The 24,262-nt window shown below is 48.4% G+C and overlaps 1 protein-coding gene across 1 annotated transcript in view; it reads left to right on the top strand.

The window, feature by feature from the left end:
* The window catches only part of STK38L (serine/threonine kinase 38 like), a 339,803-nt gene that overhangs the window by 109,427 nt on the left and 206,114 nt on the right, over positions 1-24,262 (top strand). Inside the window, exons 5-6 of the mRNA XM_086920198.1 lie at positions 4,325-4,448; positions 8,040-8,194. Of these exons, the coding sequence (XP_086776324.1) occupies positions 4,325-4,448; positions 8,040-8,194 (279 nt within the window). The remainder of the gene's footprint in view (positions 1-4,324; positions 4,449-8,039; positions 8,195-24,262) is intronic.

The following is a 24,262-nucleotide window of genomic DNA, read 5'->3' as shown; positions in this document are numbered from 1 at the left end:
CACCTCTTCAATGCCTGTTGCGTCACCCTTACGCCTGCTTCAAGCAGGCGTAAGGAATTGACGTAGAAAGTGACTGAGTGAAATCTCATAGATTTCACTCAGCCACTTTTAGGAGGCGTTCCTGCGCAGGAACGCCCCCCCTGCGCAGGAACGCCTCCTTATGGCGCAGGGCTTTCCAACGTGACGCATCTCCTAGATGCGTCACGTTGTAAATAGGGCGCATTGTTTGCGCCGCCGTTGCGTCACATTAAGTGACGCAATTGCGGCGCAAGGAGGCGCAAGGGCCTCATAAATCTGCCCCATAGTGCTTTATTTATAAAGTTTAGGTCCTTCGCTAGGAACTGGCCGAACAAGGATCATGGCACCTCCTGTATCTGCACACAAGGTGGTAATAAAGCAATCCTGCACATTATTTTGGAATGCACGTTTTCTCTGCTGTAAGGACACTATATCTCCGCCCACTTTTTAAGAAATATAATAGAAGACATTGCAATGCTGCCACGACTCTATGCCTCCAAACCGACAGTGGATCTATTTTTAATCCAGTGGTCTTATATCTATGCACCCTGGAAAGTAACACAGTTGTCATTTCATGAATAGTATGACAATTAGTAACCACAACTATAGGCTGATGTCTCACCATATTGTTTATGCTGTGAAAACCAGAATTATATATTCACCCTTGAGCTAAGTTTTGGCTAACCGAAATTGAAGTACATTTAAATACTATTGGGCTGTTTTAATATTTTGCAAAAACTTAATATAATGTTTTGTCAATTTTTTTGTCATCCTAAAGATGTTTCCATTTTTGGATTTATTTCTAGTCTTTTTACTCCTACCATTTATGACCCCTTTGAAACCCTGACATTAACATCCTTAACAGTACTACATTTCAGATCATGGATTTTGAAGAAAGTGCCTCTTTTAATGAAGTAGTTCATCCCAAACACAGCACAAGACAGCTTATGTTGCCCATTGTGGCGATTTAGGGATTTGTTCATATTATTATTAAGTGATTTCATAACTGGTGAGATAAGGGGAAAAAACTGCAATCTTTCTCCTTGTGATTAAGCTGTTGGGAAATGTTGCTTACAATCCAAATTGTTAAAACTGTTTCACCCTCCATAGATAATTCCTATCAGAATGGACCGTAAAATATAGCTTGATAGTGTGTTTATTAACAGCACTTTTAGTCAGCGTCTGTGCCTCTTTCATTGGTGGAGGAAATCCCTCTCCTCATTTAAGAGGTAGCAGGAAGGAGGGGATGGAATTTAGTGATTGCTTTCTGGCATCACTGCACAAAAGTAATTTTATTTTGAGCATTTGATGGTCTCACTGCTGTAGGTACAGGATTTTTAAGGGTTTTCCTTGTGCGGTAACAGAAGTTATTGAGGGAGTTATTCACTACATGAAGTGGTATGGTTGTAGTACTAAATATCTGAAAGGATTACATTTTTTAAAATCTGTAGAAATAACAGGAATTCTGCAAACACTATATTTTTACCTCTGGTTAGTTTTTCTTAACCAATGTTTGCAATCTTTTATCTAATTGCTTTGTAGGTTTTCTGGGATATTCAATCGTTGCCTGACAGAATCTCCACATTCAAAATGTTGCAGTGCAAAATAGCATTTGTAAAAATGTCTCAAGGCAAAAATACTTCAAAATGCTCCTCATCGGTAGCTCTGCTTGGTTGCTAGGAAAGCCATACAACCTGATAACCTTCAAGCTCGACCCAGAAGCTCCATGTAGTTGAAGGAGAAAAGGATCAGGGCTTTGCAGCCTCATACTAGGAATTTGACTGGGAGTCTCAGAAAGGCGAATCTGTCTGTGTCTATACCAGACGGGTGGAAGATAAGGTCATGTCGAGGTAAACAGGATTTTCCGCAAAGAGGGATATATGAAAACTTTCAGCTTCTTAAAGAAGAGTTAAGAAAAGGTGAGGCAATAGAAGCAAGTGGCCTCGTAGAGAACACAGGCCCAGCAATTGGAAAAAGTGAAGTCTGCTCTACAATAAGTAGTGATTTGGATGCGTAAACCCCTCTAGTAATGGGATGACATGGAGTGGTTCACCAGGGTCGTATGTTAATCTACAAAGAGGAGATTGGAAGTAAAAGAAGGTGCTCAAAAGGGAAGTGGGATCAAATTAACACAGTGCTACAAAATACAAAAGAGAAAGCGAACCAGAGAATTGTAAAAGTTGAAATTAAAATGATCTTTCAGGAGAAATTATTTACGGACATTTACAGACCCACTAGATTCCACAAAGGGACAGATTTTTTTTTCTTTTAAAAAGCTTGACCAAACTGAACAAGAGATGACCATATAATTAATTTCAAATTGGTTAAAACATTTGAGTGGTACCCAAAATGAGCAGTAGTAAAATACACAAATTATGTAATGGTGCACTGAATGCTTATAGGAGGTATAAAAAAAAGTGTAAATTAATATGTACAGTTAAAAGCAAAAAAAGTACAGCGTCAAAATTGTTGGTCATTCATTACTCAGATTGGCTATATCGCACAGTGATCACAAAATCGGAGTATGGAAATAGACAAAGGTGACTGGGGCACAATATGGCAGAGAGTGGGGTAAGACCTCTGTATGTACCCAGTACAAGGAAGATATTATTGAAATTGCTTCTGTGCTGGTATTTCACCCCAGTTCGCTTGTCGCACATGATGGGAACAAGTGATATTTGTTGGCAGGGGTGTGTGATTCGAGGCACATATATCAACATTTGGTGGGGATCCCTCGTTGGGGCCGATTTTTGGAAGCCGGTGTTCCCCCAAATCTCAGAGATCCTGAACGTTAAGATCAATCCCCACCCCCTTCAGGTGCTCCTTGAGGTGCCGGATGGGGAGGGACTCTACCCTCTCAACCCCCCTTCAGGCAAGTTGATCACACACTGTTTCCTGGCCGCAAGACTAGTAATTGCCTTCCGGTGAAAGGGCCCAGAGATCCTTTCTATGGCTTTGTAGTCTGGGACTTGTACATCATGAAGAGTTTGACGGCCACAATACGAGACATGAAGCTGTGCTTTAATAAAATAGGGACCCCTTCTCGAGATATATGAAAGATAACTCTGCGCGACAGGCGTTAGCATGCCGCCAGGGTCTGATAGCTACTGCATGCCTTGTGAGCCTGTAGGCCATGATGGGGTGGAGTTGGCCTGAGACTAATGGGCTGGGGGGTGGGGAGGTGTTGCTGGAGAGAGGTTACTGAAGTTGGGAATATGTTTGACCGGAATCATTCTTTTATGTACTTCTTTTGTGTTGTTCACTCTGGGATCATCACCCCCACCCAACAGCTATAACAATATTTCTGCGTCTGCCTATGTATCGCAGTGACCGCTTCTAGTGGAGGCATATGCTGTTTTTGTATGTGTATTCATATCTTTCTTTTCTAATAAAGTGAAAAAGTAAAATAGTTTTAAAAAAAAGTTGGTAATTAATCTTATGTTTTGTCTTAGGCCAGCTTGTCAAAGTTTCTACCACAAAGAATGATTGGCAGGATCCTTCTCACAACAAAGATTGTTACTAGCCACCCGAGATTCTGAAATAGCTCATTGTGTGGGCTTAACCTGGTACAGTGTGTATTTGACCTGGTGCAGCAGTGTTTATCCACTTCTTTTGCTTCTGTTTTTAAATTTCCATTCTGACCTGTTAAATTCTTTTTTGATACATTACAGCTTGTCAAGTATTCTATTGTGATCTCTCTCCCAAAGTCCACCTCGTGCCTCCTCTGCTTATTTATTGCAGAATCTTTTGATAGCTAATAACCATCGCTGCTCTTAGGAAGACCCCAAACAATTATGCATTGGAGTGGAAACGTAACTCTCGCTGGTCACAGATTGTAAGAGATAAATTACATAGTTTGACTTTCAGATGGATATTGGTATGGAAGTTCGAGTTCCAGAAGCTGAGGGTTTTGTAATGTACATACTACAGAGTGTTTTGGCATTGGAATTGTTCATCCATCCAAAGAAAAGTGTCTCTGAATGGAACCCTTCAATAAACTTGGTGCCATGGGCAATCTCTAGAAGCCCAAACATGTGTAGAAGGAAATACAGGTTTAATGACAATTTCTGCAACTGAAACCAATGTACATTTTTGTAAAACGCATTACCAAAAGAACTTTGACTGAGATATGATATTTCTATACAGCCTAAAATGTTGTCTACATTTGTACTCTGCACTCGTTTCGTACTCTGAAACACTTTTTTTTGGAATTGTTGTTTCAGCAAATGTTTTATGGTTATCTACCAAATTAATGTAGTGTTAAAATTAATCTTTGACAACATATATGGATTCCTTTGAATTGTAGGTGGCCCATATCCGAGCAGAGCGAGACATACTGGTGGAAGCAGATGGTGCCTGGGTTGTAAAGATGTTTTACAGTTTTCAAGACAAAAGAAACCTGTACCTCATAATGGAGTTTCTTCCCGGAGGTAAGTGGAAATGTCTGTGTAATTTCTGAAACAGTTTGTGAATTTGAGATGCTTCAATTTTATTTTGATTTTAAGGAGCAGCAGTATTGCGTGAAAGAGCTTTTTTAGTTTTGATGTATCCGTGCCCACCACAATTCATAAAGTTACTATCCTGTTAGATCCAGTCAACAGTTTCAATAATTTAAATCTGGGCGCAACCTCTGGTAGCTTATCCACAAAGTAGGCAGGCTTAACTTAATCAAAAAGTTTAAAGCATTTAGAAGTACTAAACAGTGAGAAAGTCGAAACCACAACACAATAAAAATCCCACTCCGAGTTCTAAAAATAGAGAATAATTTAATATGCAAAATGTCACCAAAACTAAAAAAAAACAATACGTGGGAACCGACCATATGATTTTTTAAAACATTTAAGTCAAACTAAAGCCGCTAAGTGCCAATGTTAGTTAATTATTGCAGTAGACTGGGACCTGGGTGCGATTTGAGGATTAAGACAATGTAATGCCAGTCTGTTTCACCAGTTAGGGTGGGTCTGGAAGTAGGGAAAACGTTTCTAAATATTCATCTGAAACTGGATTTTGTTGTTTTTCAGAGTTAAAACTCTTTTGTCTCATGAGCCAAACCTGACATTCAATCTGACTCCATGGAGCTGCTGGTTGGATACTTTTTACAGTTAGGCAACTTGTAGGACTGGAGCTGAAGTGTTGAAACAGTTCCCAAACTTCTTTCAGTGCCCAAAATAACCACAGGAGTACCCATCCAAGGCACTCGGAACCCCAGGTGCAACACTTGGAGGATTTCAGTGTGCCAGACAGAGGCAACGTTCAATCCATCCAGTCCAGTTTCCACTGCTCAGCTGGGATTCTCTACGGGAATGTTGTTTTCAGCTTTTTTTATGTCATTGGAACCACCCTGGGTGATCAGCTTTATGATCCTTGGAGATCTCTCTGTACTTGGATTTCAAGTGAAAATAACTTCAACCTCCTCAGGTCCTTCTCACAGGTCAAACATACCAAGTGCACCAGCTTCAGTCTACACAATAAGTCCAGTAGTATTCTGATGGAGGTGCCACATTTATGCTTGGCACTAGCCAGTGGCTCGGGGAGATTCCCATACATATTCTAACCAATGGTATAATAGTTCCTGGGGGCAACCCTACCTGCTTTTCCTTTGTTCCCGTTTGCTTTTCTACAGACAGGCCCAAAATGCCATAGGCCAGAACATTTTCAAGATGTCAAAAGTCTCATGTCACACTAAACTTAGACTACAAGGGCTGGGTATGTTTTGGGAATTTCATTGAGAAATCATCAGTGTCCACACATATCTATCACTAAAATCTAGTTTGAAGCAGGCACGACACCCACAACTGACGTAAAGCCCTTGCGCTCCGACTCCTTCTAAGGTAATGGAAGTAGCAATTTTCCTCAATTTATGCAGAACCACTGTCATGTCTGTCTAGGACGCAGATACCATCTGTCCTTATCATTTCAAGAACTGTGAAAGTGTTGAGTCATTCATACAATGACATACGTAAAACACCTGATGCGTCGTCAGTGTGGGACAAGTGTCTATCACAATGTCGACGTTAAATATGAACAGACATATAGCCAAAATAGTGTTGTCTGAATTTGCGTTTATTCACTTTATATGTTAACAAGGACACATCTGGAATGCATACCTTGATGCACATTAGCCATGTCAGACATTGCTAAACTGTCATGTCTGTTGCTTCTCCTCCTCACTCGCCACATCCGTGTTGCTTCTGTCAACTGCCCAGCCATCCACGTTGCTCATCAGTTCCTTCGTGCTCTTTCTTCCACACAACTTTTTTTAAAAAAAAATGCTTTAGTAATCCTTTTTTTTAAATTTGTTTACGATTCCACAAAAATGTAAAAAAAAACATTTTACGCCTAGAAAATAAGACTGCTGCGTCGTAGTGCCTTTTTTTTGTACTTTAGCAATGAGTTAAAGTGCCATGGGTGCTGTACAACAAAAGTGATAAAGAATTGGCAAATGCAATACCTATCGATTTTGCCTTTGCTTGTTTAAAAGTGGATGCTATTTCTACTTCTTTCCATATGCCTAGTATATCTTGATTAGGATTATGGTAAAGAAAAAAGTTTGTTTGGCAAGAGCCTCCGCACCATGGTTAGTTTTTAGACGTTCTAATGAAACAAAATCCAAGCGGGCTATTCTGTTTTGCAGCATGTTACCAGCCTCCAACAATGTATGGACTCTTTTTATGGCGATCTCTTCATATTCTCCCAGCCTGTCAGTGTATAATTCTCTTTTTTAGCTTAATTTACACCTATTCCAATGACAGTGTTCTGTGGTGTAGCAAAAGAAAAACATATTTGATATCTTGTCGATGGAGTGCAAAACATGTAACCTATTGAAGATCATCAATAAGAAGAACCTTTGCTCAAGCTTTCTCCTAATTGGCACCTTTGCTATCCTTGTTTGGTTTACAGAACTGGCTTATTTGTTCCTTTTAAAACTTTACTCCTATCATTGCTATTTTCTCATCAAATACTTATTATATTTATGCATTCTGCACAATCTAAATTTCCATAGAACTTTTTGTTTGTTAGTTATTCATTTTTTTGCAAAAATACTAAACCCATTCGTGTTATAATGTGCTTGTGTTGATCAAAAACCGTGCAGTTTGATTGTGTGCTGAATATTCATTTTCCACTTAATGCATGTGACAAACATTGTCATTGCGTGAATACCTAGCAAAGCATTTCCATGATTTTTCCTTGTTCAGTTCTGCTTGTTACTGTCACTGCTGCATGGTATGCAAGCTGTATTACTGTTCTTTCTTTGTTTAGTGCATTCCTCCCTGTCCTTGAATATTAAGCATTTGGATAATTTACTTTCGAAATCAAGACTGGCTAGGTTGGTAGTGATTTTATGTTTTTATTTTATTAGATTAGCTTAGAAACCTGGAAAGATATGGTTGCTAATATGCAATTATTTTAAAATATATTTGTTGTAGGGATATACAAAGCAGTATTCATGTTTAGTGTTCAGTCATTACTTGTTCTGTGTAATAACTCCACAGCGTAAGCTTAATTTGGTGACCACTTGTTTGACCAGTAATTGTAAATCTGCCTCAAGGCCAAGAATTTTTGTGCAACCTACTGTCCTAAATTTGAGTGAGATAATTCCATGTTTTTTGCATTTTGATGAGCGAGATATCTCGAAGTGACCAGCAAACTTTGGCCACTGATTGAAGGTGTGTGTGTGTGTGTGTTGGAAACTACTTTTAAGTTTATTGTATGTCTGATTTTATTAGGTAAATTGTGCTTTTCGTGTATGCACAAGCTTCTTTAAAGTATTTTGACTGAATTAATCGTTGATGTTTTTGATAAGCCATGCATCTTTACTTTGTTTGATTTGGTTGGATTTGGTACTATGACATACTGCAAGATTGAGCTTCTAATGATGTGATTCACTGATGTTGCTGCAAGATAAATGGGGCATGTTGTAATTCTTACAGTGGATACAACCTTGCCAAACATCGTTATTATTTAATACTGTGAACAGGTTGGAGGTGCTTAGTATAATTATCTCCCTTCTATTCTTTTAGGTGATATGATGACCTTGCTAATGAAGAAGGATACATTGACAGAGGAGGAGACTCAATTTTACATTGCAGAAACTGTGTTGGCGATAGATGCCATTCATCAGCTCGGATTCATTCATAGAGATATTAAGCCAGACAACCTCTTACTGGATGCTAAGGCATGTGTCAGTAAACTGTAGAAATTCGAACCAATAGCTGACTTGTATGTTTATACAGTTTTCTTTGGCTATGAGCAATGTGTATGGTAGTATTGCATTGATCCACCTGCACAGCGGGCCATTGTTGCTCCTATACTGCATTGCGAGTTGCTATCTAAACAGATGTGCTAGATAGGCATTATCAAAATGTAGAAAGAAAGGATGCAGCTGTCAACACGTGCTATATATTAAGTGGCAGGAAAGGGCACAGCTCTTGGAGGGCAACATCGAGACACATTGATAATTGTCAAGGGACTGCCCTGCTTCAATAATCTCTCCTATTGTGAAGAATACATATACTAGCAGTATGGTAGGCCATATTTGGTGAATGTTTGTGATTATGGTGAGAAAGTTCCCCAAGGTATGAATGAGCAGGAGCATTGATCCGATCAGTATGTGGATTTTGGGATCAGGATCTTGATTGAGTAGTATAAACCATGTGTTATTGTGGGCGCTTTTATTATACAGCTTATACTCTAAAAGCTTTAAAATGGGAAATGCCCCTGACATTTGAATTAAAAGTGCTTTCGGCAGTGCATATCAAGTATGCACAATCTAGCTTCCAGGATATTCCTTAGAAGGTGGGTGATCACTGCAATGTGCAAACATGGACTTCTCTACAACGTTTGATTAGAATATTTTGGACTTTTGGTCCAAAATATTACCTTGTCCCTGCACTTCAAAGGTTGCAGCTAGTACAACGGCCACTGACATTGTGTCTTTGTTTTAGAAACCCTCACTTAGGAAATATGCAGAATGTTTTAAGTGTGCATGCATACAAGGTCATTTGTATATTGAACATGCCCAAATATCTGGAGAACCTACCTGCTGTGTAGATTGAGTAAGCTTCCAATTTCTAGAGGCAACAGTACAGTAGCAACAAATTAAGAAGATAGGTTGTTTTGCAAGGAGGTGGAAACAACAGATCATATAATTCAAGACTGCTATACATTAGGTGAGGCTAGAGAACAAACAGTAGCCTCTTGGTTTACTTGTTTTGGTTTTGAAGAAGGATGTTGATTTGGGAAGAGGGGATTTGGACCTATCACTGTATGAAAAAGAGGAAGCAAGGGCTTAATAGTTGGAAGATTAATCAAACTTTTATCAGAGATATTACAGTACGGTCTTATATGTAGTTTTATAATTATTTTATTTATGTGATAAATCTGAAAGAAATAGGTTAGTGTTAGATTCCTTACCTTAGAATATCCCCAGGCGTCAGACTGGATCCGGAAAGTTTTGCGTAGCAGTACCCCTGCGCGTCGGTTGGCGTAGTCTGTGGCTCCACGTCCGTCGTCTGCGTCGCCGGCATGACGTCGGCGTACTTAGACGCCGCCCTTGCGCGCTGACGTCAGTTCTTCTTTTTTCCGCGCCAGCAAGTGCAGATCCGGGAAGTACAGTACTCATAGTCAATTTTTGACTAACTTTTTTCGATTTATTTTGGATCTTCTCAAGTCGATTCTCGACTCCGGTGCCAATAGGGATGCCCGGGTTCAAACCCTGCGATGACTGTAACCGTCTGATGTTGGTTACCGACCCGCACCGTCGGTGCCTTTATTGCCTCGGGGCAACTACGATGACAAGTTGTGCCCCGACTGCCGGACCTTGACGTCGAAGGCTAGGCAGGAGCGGTCCCGTAAGTGCCTCGAGATCCGGCAGTCGGCCTCGCGCTGCTTGAGGTCCCAGTCTAGGAGGACGTCGAGGGACCAGTCGCAACTCGGCGAGTCGACACCACTCGTCTGGCTCCAAGTCCTCAGGTAAGTCGAGGCACAAGAATTTGAAGAAGCGACATCGCTCGACGCGGCTCAGCTGGAACCGCAAGCACCGCGTCCAGCTCCATACCTGCTGGTCCCTGGGCTGAAGGCGACGCCGGAGGAGATCGGCGCCTTCCTCGTGTCCATGGGGTGGCGCTTCCCTCCGTCGGGTCCTGCCGAGGTGCCTTTGGGCCCCGCGGTCCCGTCTGGGAACCCAAGCGGGCCGGCGGCTTCGGCCCCGGCGCTGTCGACGACTTCGGTCCCAACGCCGCAGGGTTCCTCAGGATCCAGGCCTGGATCCGTGACGACGCCGGTCAACCTTACGACCCCTCCGCTGACGTAGTCACCATGGGTGTCGCCCCTGGCGCCATCCTTGGGCGGCGGCGTCCCTGATCCCCCACCCCGGTCCGGATCCGGCGTCGGACTGGCACCGCCCGGTGCCGTTTTCAACGCCGATCGGTGAGCCCTTCACCGACGACCCGGCTCCATCATTTCTTCCTGACCTTCAGGAGATGGATGACGAGGGGGATTGGGAGGGGTCTGAGGACCCTCTGGCACTGCAGTGCCAGTTGAGCCAGGACTGGGCAGACAAACGGGGGGAGGCCAGTGGTCTGGACACTTCGCACAACACTGGTTTTGTTTCCCCTCTTATCGTGGCTACGGAGGAGCGGGCTGCTTACAGCGTGGTGTTGACTAGGGCAGCAAAGGCCTTGGCTCTTGAGCTCCCAGTCCCGCCATAAGGACTAACCTCCTCACGGAGGTGCTCAAACCGCAGGCAAGCTCCTCGGAGCCTCTCCTGCCGTTCAACGAAGGCCTCACGTTCTGTTGGGCACCTGGTCCAAGCCCTCTACAGGACTCCCTGTAAATGGGAACGTGGCCAGACGCCACCGCCCGGCTACGGGTGACCCCAGTTTCCTGTCTGTTCACCCCACCCCTGAGAGCCTGGTGATCCAGGCCTCCACTTCCCAGACCGCGTTCCCGACCGTCCCTCCGGGTCGGGAATCCAAAAGGTACGACCAGTTTGGTAAGAAACTGTTCTCCTCACGAAGTTTGGGGTTGCGGTCTGTCATCACCGCCTGCCTTTTGGGCCGTTACTCCCACTCTTTGTGGGATACGGTTGCGGAAGTGCTGCCGCAGTGCCCTGTGGAGGTCCAGGCAAAGCTTACCTAAGCCCTTGCGGAGGGAAGGGATGAAGCACGATATTCTATTCAGTGTGGACTGGATACCACAGACTCGCTAGGCAGGGCGAGTGCAACGATTGGCGGTTCGCCGCCACGCCTGGCTGAGGTCAGCCAACTTTTCGGGCAATGTCCAAGCCTCTCTTATAGACATGCCTTTTGATGGCCGTCACCTCTTTGGCGACAAAGCGGACATCGCGCTGGAGCGTTTCAAGGACTCCAGGGCTACGGCCAAGTCCTTGGGACACGGCTAGCAGACTTCCGCGTTTCGTCCCTTTCGTGGCCAAGGAAGGATCCCCCCACATGTCCAGCTAGCCACAGGCCGCAGAACCAACCTCCACGCGGTCGCGGACGTGGTAACCGCCGTGGCGGTACCGGGGGACACCGGCATGGTCAGTCCACACCCGCCCCCACAGCATCTGCCTCAAAATCCTCCTAGTCAGAGTTTTCAGGCCCATTCGACGCCAGTTAGGGGCAGGGTTCGCCATCACCTCTCCACTGGCGCTCCATCACATCTGACAGATGAGTGCTGCAAAACATCCGAAGGGGCTAATCCCTCCCCTTCGAGGCGACCCCTCCAGCCATGCCACCGCAGTACCCCCGCATGTTGGGGGATCACTTGCTACTTCTGCAGGAAGAACTTACGGCCCTCTTGGCCAAGGGGGCAGTCGAGCGCGTTCCTGGGCCAGAAGTAGGACGTGGTTGCTATTCCCATTACTCTCTAGTACCCAAGAAGGGCAAGGTGGGTCTACGTCCTATCTTGGATCTAAGGAGCGTCAACGGCTTCCTCCGGAAGGAGAAGTTCAAAATGCTGACTTTCGCTCAGGTCCTGGCTGCCCTAGACCCAGAAGATTGGATGGTAGCCTTGGACTTGCAGGACGCTTATTTCCACATCCCCGTCCTGCCGGACAACCGGCGTTACCTGCGGTTCATGGTAGGCCACAAGCACTTTCAGTTTACCGTGCTCCCCTTCCGCCTTACCAGCGCCCCACGGGTGTTCACGAAAGTGATGGCGGTCGTTGCAGCTCATCTGCGCAGGTTAGGGGTTTCAGTCTTCCCTTATAACGACGACTGGTTGTTGATGGCGGGCTCACCCCAAACAGTTGTCTCCCACCTCCAGACTATGGCCGGCCTCCTGCACTCGCTGGGGTTCTCCATCAACGTGCCGAAGTCACACCTGTGCCCCTCGCAGAGGCTCCTTTTCATTGGAGAGGTTCTGGACTCAGCGCAGTTTTGGGTTTATTCCCCTAAACAGCGGGTTCGGGATATTCAGGCTCTGATTCCGGTCTTTCAGCCTTTATCCCGTGTCTCGGTCAGGTTGACGCTGCGGCTCCATGGGGCTGATGCCCTCCTGCATCCTTCTGGTGCATCACGCCCAGTGGTGGATGCGGGTTCTGCAGTGGGACCGGAATTTTCAGTGGGCACAGCATCAGGGCAATTTGTCCTACTGCGTCCGGATCTCGGAGGGCACTGCGAAACAGTTGCAGTGGGCGCTCACAAACCGCGATTGGGTCAGCGGCAGTTCTCTCCCCCTTCCCCAACCGTAGCACATAGTAGTGACAGATGCGTCCCTCCTGGGATGGGGAGGCCACATGGAAGAGAGGGAGATCAGAGGCCTCTGGTCTCCAGCGGAGTCCCGGCTCCACATGAACCTTCTGGAGCTGCCGGTGATCCGGCTTGCACTGAAGGCATTCCTTCCCTCTGTCCGGGGAGTGTAGTGCAGGTGTTCACGGACAACCCCACCACCATGTGGTACTGCAACAAACAGGGCGGGGTCGGGTCGTGGACCCTTTGTCAGGAGGCTCTGCGCCTCTGGACATGGCTGGAACACCAGGGCGTCACCCTGGTGGTTCAACACCTGTCAGGTTTCCTGAACGCCAGGGCGGACGAACTCAGCCGCCGGTGCATGATGGATCACGAATGGCGTCTGAACTCTGACGTGGCGCACGGTCTCTTTCAGCAGTGGGGAGAGCCTTGGCTAGATCTATTCGCCACCGAAGAGCACGCGCAACGTCATCCGTTCTGCACATTGGAATTTCCAAGCGGCACTCACTCGGCGACGCTTTTCGTAGCAAGTGGAGCTGCGGTCTGTTGTACACCTTTCCGCCTATACCACTTCTGCCTAGAGTGCTGAAGATCAGGCGAGACCAGGCCCAAGTCATCCTTGTGGCTCCGGACTGGGCACGAAGATACTGGTATCCCGAGCTACTCAGCATGTCAGTCAATACCCCGATTCGTCTGCCTCTTCAGGAGGACCTTCTGTTGCAGCAGCAGGGGACGGTCCTCCACCCGAACCTGTCCGGCCTCCACCTCCATGTGTGGAGATTGAGCGGCGGCAGTTGAGGCCATTTGACTTGCCTCCTGAAGTCTGTAATGTGATTCAGGCAGCCGGGCGTCCCTCCACAAAATTGGTATACGCCTGCAGGTGAAACAAATTTGTGGCATGGTGCACAGCAAAGGCTGTGGATCCTCTCTCTGCCTCCCTTTCAGAGGTTCTCCTGTTCCTTCTTTCTGCTCTGGGCACTCTTAAGGGCTACCTCTCTGCCATTTCTGCCTTCTTGAGGCTTCCTGATCAGCCTTCTCTTTTCAAGTCTCCTGTTGTAAATAGATTCTTGAAGGGCATCACGCACATGTTTCCTCCTGTTCCTTTCGTGATGCCTCAGTGGGTCTTGAACCTTGTTCTGACCTATCTGATGTGTGGTCCTTTAGAGCCACTTCACAATTGCCTTCTTCGTCTTCTGGCTCGCAAGACTGCATTCCTGGTTGCCATCACCTCTGCCAGGAGAATGAGTGAGCTCCAGGCTCTATCTTTTAAGCCTCCTTTCCTTTCTGTCCATCCGGACAAGGTTGTTTAAAGAATGCGTCCTTCTTTCCTGCCCAAGGTGGTTACGGCCTTTCACATCGGGCAGTCCATCACCTTGCCCATCTTCTTTACCCCTCCGCATCCCTCGAAAGAGGAAGAGAGGCCCTAGCGTCTGGACCCAAAACGAGCGCTCTCCTTCTACCTTGATCGCACACGCCAGTTCCGGGTGGATGACCAGCTCTTTGTTGGTTACGTGGGCGTGAAGAAGAAGGGATGGGCGGTGCACAAACATGCCATCTCTCGGTGGGTCGTGTTGTGCATCAAGGCCTGTTACTCCTTGGCTAAAAAGGAGCCCCCGGTTGGGCTGAGGGCCCATTTCACTCGGTCCACGGCGGCTACTACTGCCCTGGGTCGGGGAGTCCTCTTGCAGGACATCTGTCAGGCAGCTACATGGGCCTCGCTGACCGCGTTTGCTAGACACTACTGCCTGGACAGCCAAGTCCTGAGAGATGGCTTTTTCGGCGGTTCCGTTCTCCAGGACTTTCTGGTGTGATCTTGGTCCGCAGACCCACCCCCGGGGTTGGTGTTGCTGGGGTATCTATTCTAAGGTAAGGAATCTAACACTAACCTGTTTCTTTCAGATTCACAAGTTACTTACCTTCGGTAACAATATATCTGTAAGAAACAGTAGTTAGTGTTAGATTCCTTACCGCCCCACCCATCCTCCCCGTTCTGCGGCCGATATCTAGGGTTAAGGTATTTCCCTTTGAGGGCTCTAGGTTTTATGGCACCAGTGCGGGTCTCTGGCATGGCTCTTTGTTACTGGCGTGGAAAGCTATGTACAAGAACTGACGTCCGCGCGCAAGGGCGGCGTCTAAGTACTCCGACGTCATCCCGGCGGCGACCACTGACGCGGAGCTGCAGACGACGCCTACCGACGCGCAGGGGTACTGCTACGCAAAACTTTCCGGATCCAGTCTGACACCTGGGGATATTCTAAGGTAAGGAATCTAACACTAACTATTGTTTCTTACAGATATATCGTTACTGAAGGTAAGTAACTAGTGCATTTGAACATATTTTAGATCTGAGGTGAGTGATAAGTGCTTGTTTAAACTCAGTCTATAAAACCATTTAAACAATCAAAATAATACAATACACAATCCCACTATAAAGGATTGTTATAAAACCTTAGAATTTTTATGTAACTACATAATGAAAGCAAAAAGATTGCCTCTTCTCTTTCTCTGAGGAGCAACATATGTGTGCACAAAACAGTTTTTGCAGTTGAGCAGTCATGCCAAATACTTTCAAACTGACTGCACATTTCATTGCTGCTTGTTGACAGTGCTTTGCTAGATAACTTCTCAAAGCATTTGTGAAATACATATTCAGAATATTTGCTTTGCACATTTTAATTTGCAAAATGTGAATTTATTAGATGAGTGATGAACATATGCTGAAGACATGAGTTGAATAAAATGCACTCAGGTGTTGACCTCACTCATTTGGCTCAGGATATCTTTCCTTTAGCTTTCTTTCTCATTAGATTTCTACTACCCTATATATATATATCTGGGACTGTAAACGAGAGACACAACTCGACCAGGGGGGCATTTGAGAAAGGAAGAACCCCCGAAACGCGTCATGCCCATGGTCTGATGAAAGAATAAAGGTGGATGCTCCACAAGCCTCGTGTGCTGCCTGTTTCTTTCTGTTGGAGGAGACATCGTGGGTAACATTTAGCGTGTCGCAAGCGTTTGGCATCCGTGCTGAACCACACGCAAGGCGTGCACCCCCCGCAAGTGTCCAACGGGGGTTGCAAAAAGGTAGACCCTCGGACTACCCCGCATCAAGCCTGCACCGGATAATGCTGTGAAAACAGTCCATACCTGCATGGAGCCACGCCCCTACTTCATTGGTGTTTCCTTGTCCAGGACAGTCTGAAGTGCGAGGAAGGGGGAGAGGAGTGTGGAGGTCATCACCTGAACCCACAACAGCCACAGTTCCTTCCAGACGACATGGCACACCGGCTGTTGACCCAACCAAGAAATTGAGCCGGTAATTGGTATAGCCGCCGGCATACATAGAACACTGCATGCTGGGAAATGCAGTTTACTACCCAAGGCAGAGGCGACTCCATGCCGTGTTTGTCAGGCAACCCACACTACTTTAGGAGGTGGGACGGACAATTGAACTTTACTCTGGGACTGTAAGCGAGAGACACAACTCGACCAGGGGGGCATTTGAGAAAGGAAAAACCCCCGAAACGCGTCATGCCCATGGTCTGATGAAAGAATAAAGGTGGATGCTCCACAAGCCTCGTGTGCTGCCTGTTTCTTTCTGTTGGAGGAGACATCGTGGGTAATATATATATATATATATATATATATATATATATATATATATATATATATATATATATATATATATATATATATATATATATATATATATATATATATATATATATATATTCTGAAAGAAACAGTTTAGTATTAGATTCCTTACCTTAGAATATCCCCAGGCGTCAGACTGGATCCGGAAACTTTTGCGTCGCAGTACCGGTAGGCGTCGTCTGCGGCTCCTCGTCCGTCGTTGGCGCCGGGATGACGTCACCGGAGTACTTAGACACCGCCCTCGCGCGCTGATGTCAGTTATTCTTTTTTCGGCCCCAGCAAGCGACGATCTGGAAAAAGTGGTACTCTTAGTCAATTTTTGACAACTTTTTCGATCATTTTTGATCTTTCTTCGAAGTCGAACGACTTTGACGGTGCCGGTAGGGATGCCCGGGTTCAAACCCTGCATCGAATGCAGCCGACTGATGTTGGTTACCGACCCCCATCGCCGGTGTCAACATTGCCTGGGTCTCGACCACGATGACAAGTCGTGCCCCGACTGCCAGGCCTTGACGTCGAATGCTAGGCGGGACCGGTCCCGCAAGCGCCTCGAGCTCCGGCAGTCTGCCCGCGCCTTTCGATGTCCCGGTCCGGAAGGAGTTCGAGGGACCGGTTGCGGGGCCGAAGTCATCACAGCTCGGAGAATCGTCACCACTCCTCGGGCTCCAAGTCCTCAGGTAATAGGCACAAGAAGTCGAAGAAGTGACATCGCTCTTCCGATTCCCCCCTACGCTCGCGCAACGAGGCCGGGGAATTGGGCGACACCGCCCACGCGGCTCCGCCGGAGCCGCAGGCGTCGCCGCCTGCTCCATACCCGCCAGTCCCTGGGCAGAACGCAACGCCTGAGATCGATGCCTTCCTCACGACCATGAGGTCGCTCACTCCTCCGTCAGGTTCCGCGGCGCCTTCGGGCTCCACGGCCCCGACTGGGAGCCCAAGTGGGCCGGGTGTTTGGGCCCCGGCGCCGTCGGCGACTTCGGTCCCGACGCCGCAGGGCCCCTCTGGATCCGGGGCGTCGCCGGTCGACCTTACGACCTAGCTAGCGCTGGCCCCTATGTTGTCACCCCTGACGCCGTCCCCTGACGACGTCGTCCCTGGTCCCCCCCTCGACCCGGTTCAGACACCGGAGCAGCGCGGCTCGACGCCGCATTCGACGTCGAGAGAATACTTTTTCTTCTATGATCCGGCCCCATCATTTGACCCCGAGTACCAGGAGATGGGTGGTGAGGCGGATTGGGAGGGGTCGAAGGACCCTCTGGCACCTGAGTGCCAGTCTTATCAGGACTGGGCAGGTGAGCTAGGGGAGACAGTGGTTTGGACACTTCGCCAGACACTGGTTTTGTCTCCTTTCCTACCCTGGCTACGGAGAAGAGGGCTGCCTATAGTGTGGTGTTGACGCGGGCGGCCAAGGCCTTATCCCTTGAACTCCCTGTCGCGGCCGTGAGGACTAACCTCCTCACTGAGGTCCTTAAACCGCAAGCAAGCTCTTCGGAGCCTCTGTTGCCGTTTAATGAGGCCTTGTCTGACGTTCTTCTGGGCACTTGGTCCAGGCCCGCTAGAGGTCCCCCTGTAGATACGAACGCGGCCAGACGCCACCGCCTGGCTCCGGGCGACCCCTGCTTCCTGTCCACCCACCCCACTCCCGAGAGCCTGGTCATACAGGCCTCTAACTCACAGACTGCGTTCCCGACTGCTCCCCCCGATCGGGAATCCAAGAGGTACGAACAGTATGGTAAAAAAATGTTCTCCTCACGGAGTTTGGGGTTGCGGTCAGTTAACACTGTGAGCCTCTTGGGCCGTTATACCCACTCTCTGTGGGACACTGTCGCGGACGTGCTGCTATAATGTCCGGAGGAGGCTCGGACTAAACTCGCCCAAGCCCTTGCGGAGGGTCGAGATGCGGCACGATATCCCATCCGGTGTGGACTGGATACAACGGACTCGCTAGGCAGAGCGATGGCAATGACTGTGGCGATTCGTCGCCACGCCTGGCTGAGGTCCGTCGACTTTTCGGCTGATGTCCAAAACACCCTGATGGACATGCCGTTTGATAGCTGTCGCCTCATTGGCGACAAGGCAGACAGTGCGCTTGAGCGCTTTAAGGACTCCAGGGCTACGGCCAAGTCCTTGGGCCTGTCTGCCCCGCGCCAGCAAACTGCTGCCTTTCACTCCTTTCGTGGCCAAGGAAGGGGCGCCCCCTCACTTCCTGCCAGCCACGGGCCGCAGACTAACATCCAGCGCGGTGGCGGACGTGGTAACAGCCGTTGCGGTGCCCGGGGACAACGGTGAGGCCAGTCCACATCCATTCCCGCAGCATCCGCTTCAAAGCCCTCCTAGTCCGTGCTTTCAGGCCCACGTGATGCCAGTGGGGGGCAGGGTTCGCCATCACCTCCTTCACTGGCGCACTGTCACGTCGGACAGGTGGGTGCTGCAGATCGTCCGAAGGGGCTACTCCCTCCCCTTCGAGGCGACCCCTCCAGCCATGCAACCGCAGTACCACCGCGTATCGGGGGACCATTTGAAACTTCGGCGAGAGGAAGTTATGGCCCTCTTGGCCAAGGGGGCCATCGAGCGCACTCATGAGCCAGAAGTAGGGTGTGGTTGCTACTCCCACTACTTTCTGCTTACCAAGAAGGGCAAAGGGGGCCTTCGCCCTATCTTGGATCTGCGGAACGTCAACGGCTTCCTCTGGAAGGAGAAGTTCAAGATGCTGACACTGGCTCAGGTCTTAGCTGCCCTGGACCCGGGAGACTGGATGGTAGCATTGGACTTGCAGGACGCTTACTTTCACATCCCCGTCCTGCCGGCCCACCGGCTCTCCCTGCGGTTCATGGTAGGTCACGAGCATCTTGCAGGGCGTAGCTCCAGGGTCAAATCAGGTCCTTTCTCATCAGAGAGGATAGACAACGATAAGGGAGTGCCCCAGGGCTCAATTTTGAGCCCAACCTTGTTTAATGTCTACGTAACACCACTGGCCAGAATAATTAGGGACTTCGGCTTCGACACATTGTCGTACGCCGACGATACTCAAATTCTCATAACCCTCGGCCCTGAGCCATCGGAGACAAAAGTGAGATTCAGGAACTGCATGTTAGAAATAAAGGGTTGGATGACCAATAATTTCTTGATGGTCAACGCAGGCAAATCTGAAATAATGCTTTTCGGCGCGGCCAAATCCATCTGGTCTCAAGAGTGGTGGCCACTGGAACTTGGACCCTGCCCATCCCCTAAAAGCACTGTTCGAAATTTGGGCTTCACCCTTGATGACAAACTGACCATGGCTCCCCATGCAGATAAAGTAGTGCACACCTGCATAGGTCTTATGAGGAGCCTAAGGAAAATATTCAAATGGCTACCCTTGACATACCGTAAACCACTGATACAAGGCCTAATTACTAGCCGCCTTGATTACGGCAACGCACTTTTCGCAGAGGCGAATGAAGGCACATTAACTAAACTGCAGACACTCCAAAATGCAGCAGCCAGATTGACTCTCGACCTGCCCCCACGCACTCCTTCTGCCCCGTGCCTGAAGAAACTGCACTGGCTTCCAGTCAAAAAGCGCATAAGGTTCAAGATTTGCTGCCTAGTGCATAAATCACTAAATGGACAAGGCCCCATATATTTAAAAAACAAACTTAAGGGATATTGTCCGGAAAGAACACTGCGCTCCTCAATTAAAAATCTCCTAAAAATACCAAGAGTGCGCACTGTCAGAAATGGAGATAGGAGTTTCTCGAAGGTGGGCCCAATGGTATGGAATTCCCTGCCTACGGCTTTAAGATCAAACCAGAATCACAAAATCTTCCGGAAAGAACTTAAAACATTACTATTCAAAGCAAGGGCATAATAATCCTTCTTTTTCGCATCCCCCATACCCTCTGTCAGCGCTAGGAGACCTAATGGTGAAATGTGCGCTTTACAAAAATAAATACATACATACATACATTTTCAGTTTACCGTGCTCCCCTTCGGCCTTACCAGCTCCCCACGGGTGTTCATGAAAGTGATGGTGGTGGTCGCAGCTCATCTGCGCAGGTTAGGGGTTTCAGTCTTCCCCTACCTCGACGACTGGTTGTTGAAGGCTGGCTCGCCCCAGACAGTCGTCGGCCACCTCGAGACTACGGCTGACCTCCTGCACCTGCTGGGGTTCTTCATCAATGTGCTGAAGTCACACCTGTGTCCCTCTCAGAAGCTCCTCTTCATCGGAGCGGTTCTAGACTAGGCGCAGTTTCGGGTTTATCCTCCCGAACAGCGGGTTTGGGATATTCAGGCTCTGATTCCGATCTTTCAGCCGTTATCCCGAATCTCGGTCAGGTTGGTGCTGCGGCTTCTGGGGCTGATGGCCTCCTGCATCCTTCTGGTGCATCACGCCAGGTGGCGGATGCGGGCTCTGCAGTGGGACCTGAAGTTTCAGTGGGCCCAGCATCAGGGTAACTTGTCCGACCATGTCTTGATCTCGGAGGGCACTGCAAGACAGTTGCAGTGGTGGCTCACGGACCGCGATTGGGTCAGCGGCAGATCCCTCTCCCTACCCCAACCGGAGCACGTAGTTGTGACGGACGCGTCCCTCCAGGGCTGGGGGGGCCACATGGGAGAGGCGGAGATCAGAGTCCCGGCTCCACATCAACCTTCTGGAGCTGCGGGCGATCCGGCTTGCACTGAAGGCATTCCTCCCCTCTGTCCGGGGGAGTGTAGTGCAGGTGTTCACGGACAACACCACCGCCATGTGGTACTGCAACAAACAGGGTGGGGTGGGGTTGTGGACCCTATGCCAGGAGGCTCTGCACCTCTGGCAGTGGCTGGAACATCAGGGCGTGACCCTGGTGGTTCAACACCTGGCAGGTTCCCTGAACGCCAGGGCGGACGAACTCAGCCGTCTGTGCATGATGGATCACGAATGGTGTCTGAACCCTGACGTGGTGCGAGGCCTCTTTCAGCAGTGGGGAGAGCCTTGGTTAGATCTATTCGCCACAGAAGAGAACGCGCAATGTCATCAGTTCTGTGCGTTGAAATTTCCAAGGCGGCACTCGCTCGGAGACGCATTTCATCGCAAGTGGAGCTGCGGTCTGTTGTACGCCTTTCCGCCTATACCACTTCTGCCCAGAGTGCTGAAGAAGATCAGGCGCAACCGGGCCCAAGTAATCCTTGTGGCTCCGGACTGGGCACGAAGATACTGGTATACCGAGCTACTCAGCATGTCTGTCGATCCCCCGATTCGTCTGCCTCTTCAGGAGGACCTTCTGTTGCAGCAGCAGGACACGGCCCTCCACCCGAACCTGTCCAGTCTCCACTTGCATGCGTGGAGATTGAGCGGCGGCAGTGGAGGCCATTTGACTTGCCTTCTGAAGTTTTTAATGTGATTCTGGCAGCCAAGCGTCCCTCCACAAAATCGGTATACGCCTGCAGGTGAAACAAATTTGTGGCATGGTGCATGGCAAAGGCTGTGGATCCCCCTTTCTGCCCCTCTTTCAGAGGTTCTCCTCTTTCTTCTTTCTCTTGCCCAGCAGGGCTCTGCTCTGGGCACTCTGAAGGGCTACCTCTCTGCCATTTCCGCCTTCTTAAGGCTCCCTGATCAGCCCTCTTTGTTGAAGTCCCCTGTTGTTAATAGGTTTTTGAAGGGCATCACTCATATGTTCCCTCCTGTTCCTTTTGTGATGCCTCAGTGGGACTTGAACCATGTTCTGACTTTTCTGATGTGCGCTCCCTTCGAGCCACTTCATAACTGTCCTGTTCGTCTCCTTACTCTCAAGACTGCATTCCTGGTTGTCATCACCGCTGCCAGGAGAGTGAGTGAGCTCCAGGCCCTTTCTTCTCAACCTCCTTTCCTTTCTGTCCATCCGGACAAAGTTGTGTTGCGGACGTGACCCTCTTTCATGCCCAAGGTAGTCACAGCTTTACAGCATCGGGCAGTCCATCACCTTGCCCACCTTCTTTCCGCCTCCGCATCCCTCGAAAGAGGAAGAGAGGCTCTACCGTCTGGACCCAAAACGTGCGCTCTCATTCTATCTGGATCGCACACGCCAGTTCCGGGTGGATGACCAACTCTTTGTTGGTTACTTGGGCGCTAAGAACGGTCGGGCGGTGCACAAGCGGACCATTTCTCGATGGGTCGTCTTGTGCATCAAGGCTTGTTACTCTCTGGCTAGAAAGGAGCCTCCTGTGGGACTAAGTGCCCATTCCACTCTGGCCACGGCGGCTACTACTGCCCTGGTTCGGGGAGTCCCCTTGCTGGACATCTGTCAGGCAGCTACGTGGGTCTCGCTGCACACGTTCGCAAGACACTACTGCCTGGACAGCCAAGTCCAGAGAGATGGCTTTTTCGGCCATTCCGTTCTCCAGGTCTTTCTGGCATTATCATTGGTTCGCAGACCCACCACCGGGGTTTGTATTGCTGGGGTATCTATTCTAAGGTAAGGAATCTTATACTAACCTGTTTCTTTCAGATGCACAAGTTACTTACCTTCTGTAACAATATATCTGTAAGAATCAGTAGTTAGTATTAGATTCCTTACCGCCCCACCCATCCTCCCCGTTCTGCGAACCGATATCTAGTGCTATGGTTCACCCGTTTCAGGTCCCTAGTTTCTTGGCACCAGTGTTGGTTTTTATCATGGCTCTGCGTTTCTGGCGCGGAAAAGCTGTGTATAGGAACTGACGTTAGCGCGCGAGGGCGGCGTCTAAGTTCTCCGGTGACGTCATCCCAGCGCCAACTACGGACGCGGAGCCGCAGACGACGACTACCGACGCGCAAGGGTACTGCTACCCAAAAGTTTCCGGATCCAGTCTGACGCCTGGGGATATTCTAAGGTAAGGAATCTATTACTAACTACTGTTTCTTACAGATATATTGTTACCGAAGGTAAGTAACTTGTGCATTATTAACCTTTATTTAGAGTATTTACTTCAAAGACAATCAGAACATCATAGATACACATTTATACATTTATACATTTCAGCCTTAACACGACCGTTTGCTTCAGTTTTCCCTGAGTGCATTGCAGTGGACATAGGGGGCTGTAGCTGAGCATACAACTCACAGTTAGTATTGCAATAAGTCATACTGTACATCCAACCCCTCAGTGTAGGGGGGCTTTTTTCCCCCCCAATATATAGCGACTTCCTTCTTAGCCAGAAGCAGTGACATTACACAGAAACGTCTTCAGAACGTGGGGAGATCTCCGACGTAGCCCAGCAGGGCCATAAGGGTAGATGGAGGGAGGGGTTGATCCAACATTGAAGACGGTGCCTCAAATACTGTTCCCTAAAAATAGGCGTCCATGCCATGTGCACAAAATCAGCCATGGGGGCCCTACATTGGGGACGTGTGAGACCTGGAAGGGTCCATGTGGTGAAACATGTGTGGTGTATGCCCACCGCAGATATTTGAAATGTAAAAATGTATGCCTGTAGTTGAAAGAGATTTTGCTGTTTGCAAGTCCGTCAGGGGTTGACCTAGGTCGCACTCCCACACTTGTCTTATCTTCATATCCCTAGGCGGGAGGAGTGCAATAGTTGCTTCGTACATGTTAGATATTAAGTGGTCCCCACTGGTGTCTTTGATTAGGAGTTTCAATGGAGGGAAGTCCGGTGGTTCTATTGGGTATGTCGGGACTTGAGACCTTAGTGCACACTGTTGCCGGTGCAGTATAAACTGGTCGAGAAATGTGGCTTCATTGAATCAGGTTTCCACATGGTTATTTGGGAATAGGTCCCCAAATGTTTCAAGTCAAATTTAGTTAGGGTGTGCTGGACAACACCCTCTTTGGTGATGGGAATCCCCAGGTTCCTCACCAAGGGGAGGGACGGGGAATATGTTATATGTATCTAAAAGATCTTGTAAGGCAATAGCCATGTTTTTAGATCACTATGCAGCATGATGTAAAATTAGGTGC

This window comes from Lissotriton vulgaris, chromosome 1_1 (genome assembly GCF_964263255.1).
Source record: "Lissotriton vulgaris chromosome 1_1, aLisVul1.2, whole genome shotgun sequence".
Lineage (NCBI taxonomy): Eukaryota > Metazoa > Chordata > Amphibia > Caudata > Salamandridae > Lissotriton > Lissotriton vulgaris.
The sequence above is the reverse complement of the archived record's forward strand: the minus strand, read 5'-3'. Positions and strand labels throughout refer to the sequence as shown.